Below are 11,488 nucleotides of genomic sequence, written 5' to 3'. Positions count from 1 at the left end.
CCAACGAAGAGGCTCTAATACATTAGAGCCAATTTTTCTTTACTATTTGGATTTTGTTTTTAGGCACCAGCAGTGCCAGCTGGGAACCCTGCAGCATCCCCTAAGGGAAATGTTTTTGCCAGTTCTCATGAGCACAACTTGATGCTGCAAAACAAGAGGGAGACAGGAAAAATCAAACTGAGAACTGATCCCCTTTATTGATTGGTCTGAAGCCAGAAGTCACTGTCTGCTAGAGACACTGCATGGGAAATAAAGCCTGGAGATACGAAGCATGGGTTTTTCAAGTCTTAACTGGTTTCAGATCAGAACGATGAGGTTAAGAGAAGATGACAGCATTGCAAAAGCACTGACCAGAAACAAGCTAAAAATTCATAGCAGACCGCAGTTTGTAAACGTGATTTATAAACACCTCCCTGTTTGAAGCAGGTGAGATGTAATTCTGTTCATGAAGACCACTGGAATTCTGTTCAACTCTAACTTTGGCTCTGGAGAGAAGTTAGAACTTGGGTAACAAACAAAAGCAGCAGCAGCAGTTTATGTGCAAACACCACTCATGTTGAATCTTAGGACTTTCCTATTGTGGCTATCATCACTTTGCTGCAGCACAAAGAGTTGTGATGAACGTGCTGTTCTTACCATACAGTTAGCAGCAAAGACTTTTGTCTGTTTGTGCCTCTTTTGTGTTGCATTTGTTACACTAAGAAAATGAAAACAATTGATTTTAGAATGAAACTTCACTCTCTGTTCCAATCTAAAAGCTCCAAAATAGGCAGACGAAGGGTGTTAGAGAGCACGTGTTGCTGGGGGAACAAAAAGGGTCTAAGACCAGGATGGAGAAATCAGTGCTTTAAGCCAGAAGGGCACTGCCAGCTGCTCTGTGCTCATGCAGTGTTTAAATTAAAAAACAGAAGCAAAGCAATTCTGTATCGTCAAGTTTTCAAATGAGTTCCCTTCTCATTTCCCTACACTTAGGGCAAAAAGGCTTTCCTCTATAAAACAGTTTGCTTGAATAGATTTGCTATTGGTAGCAATTCTGTCTTGGTTTTTAACTGGACCATTGAGCTGTACGTCTTATGGAAAGCCTGCACACAGGCTGAAGGTTACACAGATACATGATACCTTCCATAAAACACATCACAGATACAGGGTTAAATTTGTTTTGACTGGAAAGTAACTTTAAGCAAAGACTGCTCTGTGAGGTGCAAAAGCAGTTTGGAATCTGCCAGGCCACCCAACCCCCCCAGCTCACTGCTACCTGTAAACAGTCCATCTACCCCAGAGATTTAAATCCATTTTCCTGAGGTTAACGTAGCAGAACAGAAGATGCTCCTGAAGATGGATGCCAGGAGACTCTGTAACATCAGACCCAGATGCACACACACAGGAGCTACAAGCAGACCAGAGCAGGCAGCGATAGATGAATAATTGACTCTCCCAGTACCACATACATGATTAAGAAAAGAGAATAAATTCACCCTAATATGTATTGCACACTTCAGGAGTTATGCCAAGCGTTTGTAAGGACTTCCACCAAAAGTTTCCTTATAAAGTTAGGAACTGGGATTTGAACACAGGCTTCAAAATTATTATTACATAAAGATTTTAGAATCAGACTGAAGGAAGGTAAGAATCACAGTACCTATTTCAAACTGGTCGTAACAGAAGCCAAGTAGCTGACTCGTGTTGCTCAATTATTCTATAAAAGCATTTTGTTTTTATTTCAACTTGGGATGTCGAGTTTATCCTTCTTGAAGGACTTATCAATCCACCCAGAGCCTCTGTCCAGGAAAACCATTCACTGTGGTTAAACACGACAGTAAGATTTAGTAGCCTATTTCAACTGCATACAATGCAGAAACACAGAACACTAAGGTTGGCTTTGGGGGCACAGTTGAAATTCCCAGTGTGCATAACAGTGAGGTACAGCCTCCAGAAGCTGCTCTTCTTGTTGGTTTGTTTTTTTTTTATCCTTTTTAAAATTAACCATAACATACCCATGCAATAATATTTCTGCAGTGTTGCTAAATAAAATCAACTGCACCAAAAATGTACAATGTGGCAGAATTCAAAATTCAAAAGAAATATATCATCTTATTCCAGCGAGCTGGGCTATGTTCATGTACAGAGTTCAGTACGGGGTCAGTCTTAAGAAAAGAAAAAAGAAATCAACATCTTCACAAGAGCTTGAACACCACTGAGAAAGTGTGCCTAGGGGAGAAAAGAGAAAAGCACAACGCCTGCAAGAAGTGGCACAGCATTAAACGGGCAACGATGCTAGGCTGGCTGGGAGGTTTGGGTCTGGTTAAGGGTAAGCTGGGAGGGAGGCCACGGTTATGAGGAGTACACTGAGAAAATGCTTAAAAAAAAAATTACAAAATGACCCCCAAAGTTTAGGCAATGATTTGAACATAAGTACACCAGATACTATAGCAAGGGAAAAAACACTGCAAAAAGTACTCTCTATTTACAGAAGAATGATTTAAAGACATTATGGTTTTCTTTACAAATAGATGTAGAACAGGAATAGTCCACATTTTTAAAAACTTTGTACATATTTATCTTTAGTAAGTCAACCTTCTTGATCACAATCCTCCAACACACAGCCTGTGCGGAAGGCATTTAACAGACTCTCCATTAATTCTTCATTGTGTGGCCCTCGCTCTCTTGGAAAGTCTCTCTGGGCACAAGTCAAAAATAAAATCTTTTGTTTTGACCCGCAAATTAAAAAAAAAAAAACCCAAAATATCTGCATAGTTCAGTCATCACTGTCAGACAGAGTCTCATATTGTGCTGAAAGCAGTGGTGCTGGCTCTCGTTCCCATATCCTGTTCTGTTGGTGAGTGGTTGCTTGGCTCATGGACGGTGGGGCGCACGCGATGGATGTTGGCGGCGTACTGCTGAGCATCCGCATTGTCAGTGGGTTGTAAGGAAACTGTGTTGAACCTGGATGAGAGAGTATCTGCAAGTCAAACATGTGCCATTCTGAGAAGTTATCAGAGAGCTGCATATTCAGAGATAGTATGGCTTTGGTTGTGATGACTATGAGAAAACAATCAGTTTCAGACAATGAGTGCGATCTTTAGATGAATGCACCAGTGCTGTATGTCTGCATCTGGCTGTTCCATAATTAACACATCTAGTTCATCAAGCTGAAAGAAAAGCTGCATTTCTCACCTGTTGATGAAGGCCTGTCTTCCCAGGCCCACACCGGGGTCTGTCTGTGGTAGTCCCCTTCTGAATGTACAGATGAGACAGAAGAAGGTCTTTCTGATCCTAGATATCCCTGTCCAGGAATCGGAGACTTTGACTTCCTACTATTTGATTTGCCAATTAACTTCTGCTTGCTGACTGCTCCTCCTGGAAATAGAAGGGACAGGTTTTCAAAAAGCACTACACTGCATTTTAGCCTCTGTATTTGTTCCTATAAATTATCACTTAGCACCAAACAGGAGTTGATGCCTCCAGTCACTAAAAACACTGCTGATAGATATGTTTTACATTATTTTAAGATCATTGAATTTTAGGGAGCTGAAACGCCTCACCTGAATTTGGTGATGGATTGGCTTCTTCCCTTCGTGTCTCATTGCTTGCTGATACCACAGCACTGGAATTGCCAGGTGCTACTGCAATGGATTGTGACATTACAACTCCATGATCCTCACTCTTGTCATCAAAGTTTCCCATCAATGCTTTCCTAATAATGTCTTCTAGACCCAGATTACTGGCAGGATCTGCAAAGGAATGACCCCTAGAGCTGACTGCACCTGGGAGATAAAAAACATACATGGAAAGGTGGGAGGGGAGGCAAAAAAATATATCTCAGAAATTACAAAGGGATGAGGAAGATGATTTTAGAGAGAGGCAGAAAGTTAGGAGAAAAAAAAGATTTATTTTTTTGAATGCAAAACAGCTTGCTCCAAAGTAGCTCACAATGGCTGCAAATTATATGTGCCAGCAAACACCAAATATCCACAATAGAGTACATTAAACATTAATGAAAAAAAAAAAACAAACAAGCAAATGAAGCTGAACATGCTGATTGTAAAAACAGTTTAGGTCAAAATCTGCAACTACTCATCAGCTGTAAAAGAAGAGACAAGAACACTCCTCACATTAATGATCCGTGCTAACTCATCTTATGAAGTATGACTTGTGGCAAGCATTTATTCCAAAAGCCTGTCTTTCCATCTAATTTGATGGCAATCAGTACCTTCACCACTTGCATGATAGAATCGCTTTGTGAGAAGGGAAAGTCGCTGGCCAAAACCACTTACATGCAATCTGCAGTTCAACTCAGACTCAGATTTACCAGTTCTTATCTCCCATATTTCCGTTCAGTTCTCTTTCACTGATCACTTTATCACCATAACGCATGGTTTACATTCAATGTTCTTGTGACAGGAAGTTGGGGATTTTAATTTATTTTATTTTCCATAGGAAAAAACAAAAAAACCCCAAATCTATGTATTTAATAGAATCATGGAATTACTCAGGTAGGATAAGACCTCAAAGATCATCAAGTCCAACCACAGCCTAACCATAGTACCCTAACTCTAACAACCCTCTGCTACATCATCTCTCTGAGCACCGCATCTAAATGGCTCTTAAACACATCCAGGGAGGGTGACTCAACCACCTCCCTGGGGAACCTATTCCGGTGTTTAACTACTCTTTCTGTAAAGAAGTGTTTCACATATCCTGGTTTATAAACTACACTTCATTTGATGAACTAAGCTCAAGTTCTGTTGAGCCACCTTGTATGTAAATTCTTTTTAAGTTAGATGCTAACCAATTTCATGGCTTCCTCTCTGTAAGATTTGCAGACAACACAAAACTAAAACATTACGTTCCCAATTTAAATATTTTCTGAGATCTTCAATAGGTTTCTGCTCCTTCCTATAACATAGGAAACTTTTTTTTTTTTTCCCACATGGGACATTACTTCCCAAGTTTTATTTCATCTTCTCACTTCCTGCATTCCTCAAAGCAGATACATTCAATATATTGCATTAGTTTACCTTTTCCGAAACATAAATAGTTTTCTTTTCTGAAAAGCTCACCTGAGGTAGTGACTGCTGGCAAATTGAATATTTCAGTCCCTGGCTGAGCAGTTGCTGCAATTGAAATACAACATTTAAATGAGTTTTCCAGTATATATTTATGTTCATTCACGTTATTTGAAACATACTGATGTTAGAACATCCGTGGACAGCAGTCATACAACTTTCCAGTTGGAAACATTCAGTAAAAATGCAAGTTCTGCATACCCATGTCAGAGTCGCCTCCACCAGATGAGTTCAGCTTTCGAAATATCTCTTGTTTCTTGGATTTTACCATGGGTGAAGTGTTCTCAAGTTTGGTGAAAAACGAAGGCAGGTAGCTTATACCGCCCGGAGAGCGAGAGTCAGTCCTGTCAACATCAAGTGCCAAAGAAATATTCTTATCATCATACACTTAACTTCTTTCCAAAAGCAGTCACAAGTAGAAACTTCCAATATTCACATGCTTTAAGATCTCATTTAGGATCTCAGTTCTACACATACCTCTGTTCAGTAGGCTCAGCTCTTTGGGAAAGCAATAGAACATTTTCCTGTTTCTCATGTACAACGGGGACCTGAGGGGGTGAGATTGGCTCATAGGGCTCTGAGGAAACATGACTCCTCTCCGGAGATTTTCCAGGTCTACATTTAGAATTCAGAGATGGATAAGTAATCTTAATGCATGTAGTACAGCAGTTAACACACGTAAGTGCATTTTGACTGTTAAGTAACTATTTATGTGTATTCATATGTGTTACATACTTCAGTATACTTGATCACAAAAATATGACACCGAATTCTCTATAATTATTCCAGTAAGTTCTAAGTGATTAAACATCTTCACTTCTCTAAAGATTGGAAAACAAGCATTGTTAGAGAAGGGAAAATGTTTACAAGTGTTATTATGGAACCAAACAACTGTCAAAAACATTGCAAGACCAAAGGTTACTTCTATTTCTGATATTCTGATCTACACAAGGATTACCACACAAGGTTTTGTATTTACCATATTTGAGAATTAAATTTGCAGTTAAATCAAGTACACACATTACCTTCCCCGGGACTTGTCAGATAGATTCTCAGGTGACACTCTGGCACCTGGCCGCTGATGGTGGACAGGCTGTGACTGTGACTCAGGGCTGTAGCGATTTGATGTTTTTGCTCTGGTAGAAACAGGCGTTGGAGCAGGGGTAGAGTTCTGGAATGTAGTGGTGGGAGGCTGCAAAGAGGCCTGAGAAGCTGCCTGGTTCCGAGCAAAGTCTTGTGTAATAATTTGCTGATTGCGTCCAAGAAAAACAGAGAGAGAATTTAGTCAGACATTGGTTACAGCACAGTATTCAAAATCTGTGAACAAGACAAGTATGAGACTAACTGCAACACATGAAACAACTGTAAGTTCAGATACACTATTGTCTAGTATTCCCTATACCAATTCTATAATTACTACTTTTTATTAATGTTCCAAGATGTATGTTTTCATAACTGAAATATAACTTTTCATATCTGCAAATAAACCTACACAGATGTGATCAGCAAGGGTGATAAGTCGGTGTGTCCTGGGCACGTGTGCCATCCCTTCTGCCTGGGAGGAAGGAGGTGGAGGTTGCTGGGGTGAAGGAGGAGGCTCCTGTTGTGCCCTGTAACGGTGAATCGTCCCCTCATACTGCCTGTTTGGGTCGCCTGGTTGAAGAGGAAAAGGGCAGTCTTAAAGGTCAGTATTACTAAGTTTCAGGGTTTCATAGCTCTTAATTCTCTTGAGTTAAAAACTGACATATTTTAACTATGTTTTGAGTTCATGATAAAGATAAGGAAGATAATTGTCAGCACGTTTGTATAAGCAGATAAAACTTACTCTCTGCCTGGCTTGGTTTAGGTGTCTCCTGTTGATAGGGTTGTAGCTTTTCTTGAGTTGGTATCGGTGAATTTGCAGGACTGATCACCTCAATGGCATCTCCAGGAGCTTCATACCGGTGAGAAGATACTGATTATCAAGCAGAGGTTATGGAATAAGGTGTAAATATTACAGATTTTTGTTGTCTATAATGTAGCAAAAGTAATGCTTCCATCAAAATGACACCAGTAAAATGGAAGTCAAAATACTGTCTCTTTTCCTAATTGCAGTGAAACACAATTTTCCACAACAGAGCATTCTAACAGAAACTTGGTTATTTTACATCTCTTGACTTCTGATAAGGTTATTTCTAATACCCCACACTTCATGATGCAGCATGGAATCTGAAGAAAGCTATCAGCTACAATTTTGCAAGAATCTTCAATCACTACATGCAAAAATTGTATTTGTCTATCAAGCACATGATCTGTGCAAAGCTGAATATTCTATCATTAAGTGCCAGAATCACTTCACATCTTATCTCCCTAAAAGGCTAAGACAGTAAAGAAGTAGATAGTTACTAAGATACGTACAACTACTGGAAGAATCTGAACTTTGAGAGCCCCTATCTCGTGCATCCTTGTCTGAAGCAATCTGTCGAGTGATGATCACATCTATGAAGTTAGCAGCAGTAATTGTGGTCTTTCCTCGAGTTCTCAGCTCTTCCTCGTACCTGGATTTAGGAGGAGGTCCTTTCTCTTTACCAGCCTCTGAATAGACTACTGTTGAAGACTGTCCCTGGGATTTGCCACCAGAAAAATTTGCAGATGTATAGGGGCACTGGACAGCCCTCTTTTCTACCTCCAGTGTTTTCTGTTCCATCTGCTGCTGCTCAGTAACCACAGCTGATCTGCGTCCCACGTTCTCTTCTATCCTGGTTCCTTCATGCTTGGCATCTTTTGCTTTGGCGACTTCCATCTGCGGAGCAGAGGCTGCAGCATCTACTAGTGCAGCGAGGGCATCAGCAGCAGTATTGTAGCGGGAAGCAGGTAAACCTTGAGTTATGGAGGGAGCTCCAGGGGTGAGCTGCCTGTTGGCAAACATTGAATATTCCAAATTATATCACATTGAATATTTTGAACTATATCACACAAAAAAGGACCAGAGTCATTTCATGAAGGAAACAAAAGTAAAGCTTTTGTGACACTAATCTCTATCCAAACTGAACTGAGTGAAAATATAATAAATTTAAGAGCCATAAGACAGCAGCACATCCTAGTCTCTTGGAATCTTCCTCAGACTAGATGAACCTTTTAATAAGCTCAAATCTTAGAACAAACATCACTGGAATAGTAACTTAAGAAACATACATGATACGAAGCTGAGCAGCAGGATCCAAAGGTGTGATTACGCTTGTCCCATTGGTTCCTTGGAAAATACTAGGCCTTTGCTGCAGTATGTTTTCCTGGCTTCTAACTGAAGGAGATGGGGACCGAACATATCCATGACTGCCAGGTCTGCCAGGCTGCTCTGTTCCTGCAGAACATACAGAAGAGAAGGAAAGACAATATATAACTATTAATAACTCTTAGAACAATACAGAACTACATATCAATGTTTTCTCCTCAACATTCTTTCCCAACTGTCACCACTACTGTAGATATAATAAACTGAAGTTCGTTATTAAGGTTTTAAATAGCAGCAATTTGAATGCAAGTAGGAATAGGCATGGCTGAGATTAACACCTTTCTCTGGGTTCTTCATCATTGTGACAGAAAGATGAAGCAGCCTGGTAGTTGCTGAAGTTTTAAATACAATCAGAACTACAAGATGTTCGAAATCACCATTCAGTTTAAAGCCAAACAATACTGAGCAATTGTGTTGTTAACAACTGCATATTGTTTACAGTTGATATAGAAAATGAGCAGTAACAGTCTACAAGAAGACTGATCCAAATGCAGCAATGCACACTCACCTGGCCGAAGATAAAGTTCAGCAGGGACTGAAGTTATTCTCTCCCTTTCTCGCTCCCGTTCTCTTTCCCGCTCTCGTTCTCGTTCCCTCTCCCTTTCCCGCTCCTTCTCCCTCTCTCTTTCCCGTTCCCTTTCAGCACTTGCAGCTGCAGAAGCTGCCAGGTGTGTAGGGTGTCCTGGAACATCCACAAGATAAGAAGTAGCAAAAACAAATACTCAAGCTAAGTTTGATGTAAACACTATCCGATACATTCCACCTACTTGCAACAAGTTTCCCAAATCCATATTCTTTCCAGTCAAGTCTAACTGCTTATTTAGGAAAGCAAAAGCTTAACACAGAGCCAGTGGAAAGCTGAACAACTTTTTACTCAAGGGTTTTCTCTATAGTTAGAAACTAGACAGATTAGAGACCCAAGTTCCACCCTTTAACACACCATTTGATGTTAGTGAACATAAAGTCAATTTTTAACAGATTATACCTGGTGACAGAGAAGCAGGATTGTAAGGCCTAGGGGGGAATGTAAGCTGAGTACCAGGGATGTAAGTGATTCTCTCCATGGGTGGTGTGCTTGTTCCTCCAGGATGAGGCACTAAGATAGTGGGAGCCATATTGTTCAGGTCAATAATTCCTGTCAGGCGATAACACACATAAAGACTTTACAATGACAGATCAAAGGCCCACATGTTGAATACGCTGTTCATTGATAACACCCTTTTCCAGACTTCTTATATTCAAAAAATAAAACAAAACATTAAAAGGCACAGGACACACTGGAACTCCAGTATAACTTCTACTATGAAAAACACTTATCCCTTCTTTTCCAACTAATTAAATCGCTGCAAGAGCTGGTATCTTATCCCCAAGATAATTAATTATCTTACTGGACTAACTCCTTCACATTTGTTATATTCCATTCTATGAATAACTACCCAAACTGATTTAAATGACAGGCAGATTACCACATCCAGTAGTCAGGCTCATGGCTGAGCTGTTTCCTGTTATATCTCTAACTCCTGGAATGCCACATAATCCCAGCAATTAGTAACTATTTGTTTATTACTTTGGTCTAATATTGCACTTTACATTTCAGTGTGAAACTCTTCTTCAAAATCACGTTCCATCTGAAAATTGTCACAGAAACCTATGCATCTAAGAAATCTAAATCCCTCCACAGTGAACAGAGCATTACTTCTGAGTTCTGATCATGCTGCATATCCAACATACGTTTTAAATAACACCAGACAAAATCCCATAGGCATACCTCTTGCTCCTGCATATGGGAGAGCTAAAGTTTGCTCTCTGGGAGATAATCCTCTGGTCACATCAGGACGTAAATTGACTTGCATTTGCTGTGAGGTAATGTAGTCATTTAGGATTGTCTGTCGTGTATTCTCCATTGCGTAAAGCTGATACTGGCTTGGGTAGCCTGGGGTGGGTGAGAGCTGCCTTTGGAACAGGTAAGCAGCAGCAGCTGAGGGTGGAGGAGGAAAAAGAATATTTAGTGCTCAAGACACAGAACCAAAGTTTCAGATGTTTATATAGTTTCAATTAGAAGCGCTATCAATTCTCTCAGCACCAATGAATTGAAATAGCATTTTAATGCTAGTATTTCATTGAATTTAAGCACTGAATGTGGACAGAAAAAGCTAAACAAATCCACAATCTCCCAGAGAAGAGACCTGAATAAAATCATATAGTTTTGGGTATGAAAGGCTGAAACACCTGAAGAAGGTTACAGCACCCCACGAAGGTAGACTGATAGAATATATTAAATAGAGATCTACTGACTTAATATCATCAGAGACAACCTGGTAATCTCTCAAGTTAACAGCAGAGTTCAGATTACACCTTCATTCTGTGGCATCTTCCACATCCTTATTGGCACAGTTTTCCTTAAAGCTTTTAGTACATTTCATAAATACTTTTTAAAAAATACTATCTGAAGCTTCCAGAAGAAATATTACAGTAAGTTTCCTGGCTAGATGTCAAGCCACAGTAGTGTATATATAACCCCTTCTAAATTGTATCTGCCCATCAATAAGAGTTTTGTTAAGACATCTTTCCTGTGCCAAACACACAATATTTCCAAAAACAAACAAACAAACAAAGCCAAAATACAGATTTACCAGGATCCAGAGCCCTGTGAAATGGCATAGCAGGATCTAAGTGAGGAGGGAGGTGACTCCTATAGACTTCAGGAGTAGCCCCTCTATGATGAGGGTCAAAAGGACTGTGAGCCACTACAGGATCAACCCCTGGGACTGGAGATTTTGCTGGCACGCTCTCTCTCTGTGTGGGAGTAAGTGTGTTTTTCCTTTCATGATTTGCTGACTTCCCAGAAGATATTCCAGCTAATAAAAATAAGGAAAAATCCAAACTCAAAATACATATTTTCAATAGGAGATACGGCCATATGCATACATGTTGCAATTAATTACAACAAATCACAGAGAATATTTTATATCACAAAATATCTAGTGAAAATTCTAAACCCTAAAACTACATTTGTTTGCACTATGTCATATTATCTTCCTCTCGTAGGCACTGCTAATACAGGAGTAGTTTCTGCCCTCAGTACATTATGCTCTTAGATAGATAGCATTACCATAAATTCCAACAGAGACTGAACTACTTTTTGGTGTCC

General features: G+C 39.9%; 1 protein-coding gene across 7 annotated transcripts in view; it reads right to left on the bottom strand.

The window, feature by feature from the left end:
* Window positions 1-1,687: 1,687 nt before the first annotated feature.
* The window catches only part of NCOR1 (nuclear receptor corepressor 1), a 55,655-nt gene continuing 45,854 nt past the window's right edge, over window positions 1,688-11,488 (bottom strand). For 2 of the 7 annotated variants that reach the window (XM_015880409.3, XM_015880413.3), the window contains 15 exons: window positions 10,971-11,195; window positions 10,106-10,315; window positions 9,323-9,472; window positions 8,846-9,019; window positions 8,241-8,406; window positions 7,464-7,960; window positions 6,892-7,020; window positions 6,559-6,719; window positions 6,092-6,315; window positions 5,544-5,681; window positions 5,268-5,410; window positions 5,061-5,114; window positions 3,543-3,764; window positions 3,175-3,357; window positions 1,688-2,943 (listed from right to left, as the gene is read on the bottom strand). In XM_015880409.3, coding sequence (XP_015735895.2) covers window positions 2,756-2,943; window positions 3,175-3,357; window positions 3,543-3,764; window positions 5,061-5,114; window positions 5,268-5,410; window positions 5,544-5,681; window positions 6,092-6,315; window positions 6,559-6,719; window positions 6,892-7,020; window positions 7,464-7,960; window positions 8,241-8,406; window positions 8,846-9,019; window positions 9,323-9,472; window positions 10,106-10,315; window positions 10,971-11,195 — 2,864 coding nt within the window. In that variant the 3' untranslated portion in view covers window positions 1,688-2,755. Of the gene's footprint in view, window positions 2,944-3,174; window positions 3,358-3,542; window positions 3,765-5,060; window positions 5,115-5,267; window positions 5,411-5,543; window positions 5,682-6,091; window positions 6,316-6,558; window positions 6,720-6,891; window positions 7,021-7,463; window positions 7,961-8,240; window positions 8,407-8,845; window positions 9,020-9,322; window positions 9,473-10,105; window positions 10,316-10,970; window positions 11,196-11,488 lie in introns of those variants that run through there. The other 5 variants (XR_014936457.1, XM_015880411.3, XM_015880410.3 and 2 more) reach the window with 5 other exon arrangements.

This window comes from Coturnix japonica, chromosome 22 (assembly GCF_054131305.1).
Source record: "Coturnix japonica strain WE chromosome 22, WE-NBRP24, whole genome shotgun sequence".
NCBI classification, from domain to species: Eukaryota; Metazoa; Chordata; class Aves; order Galliformes; family Phasianidae; genus Coturnix; species Coturnix japonica.
Note: the sequence above shows the minus strand (reverse complement) of the source record. Positions and strands in the feature narration are given on the sequence as shown.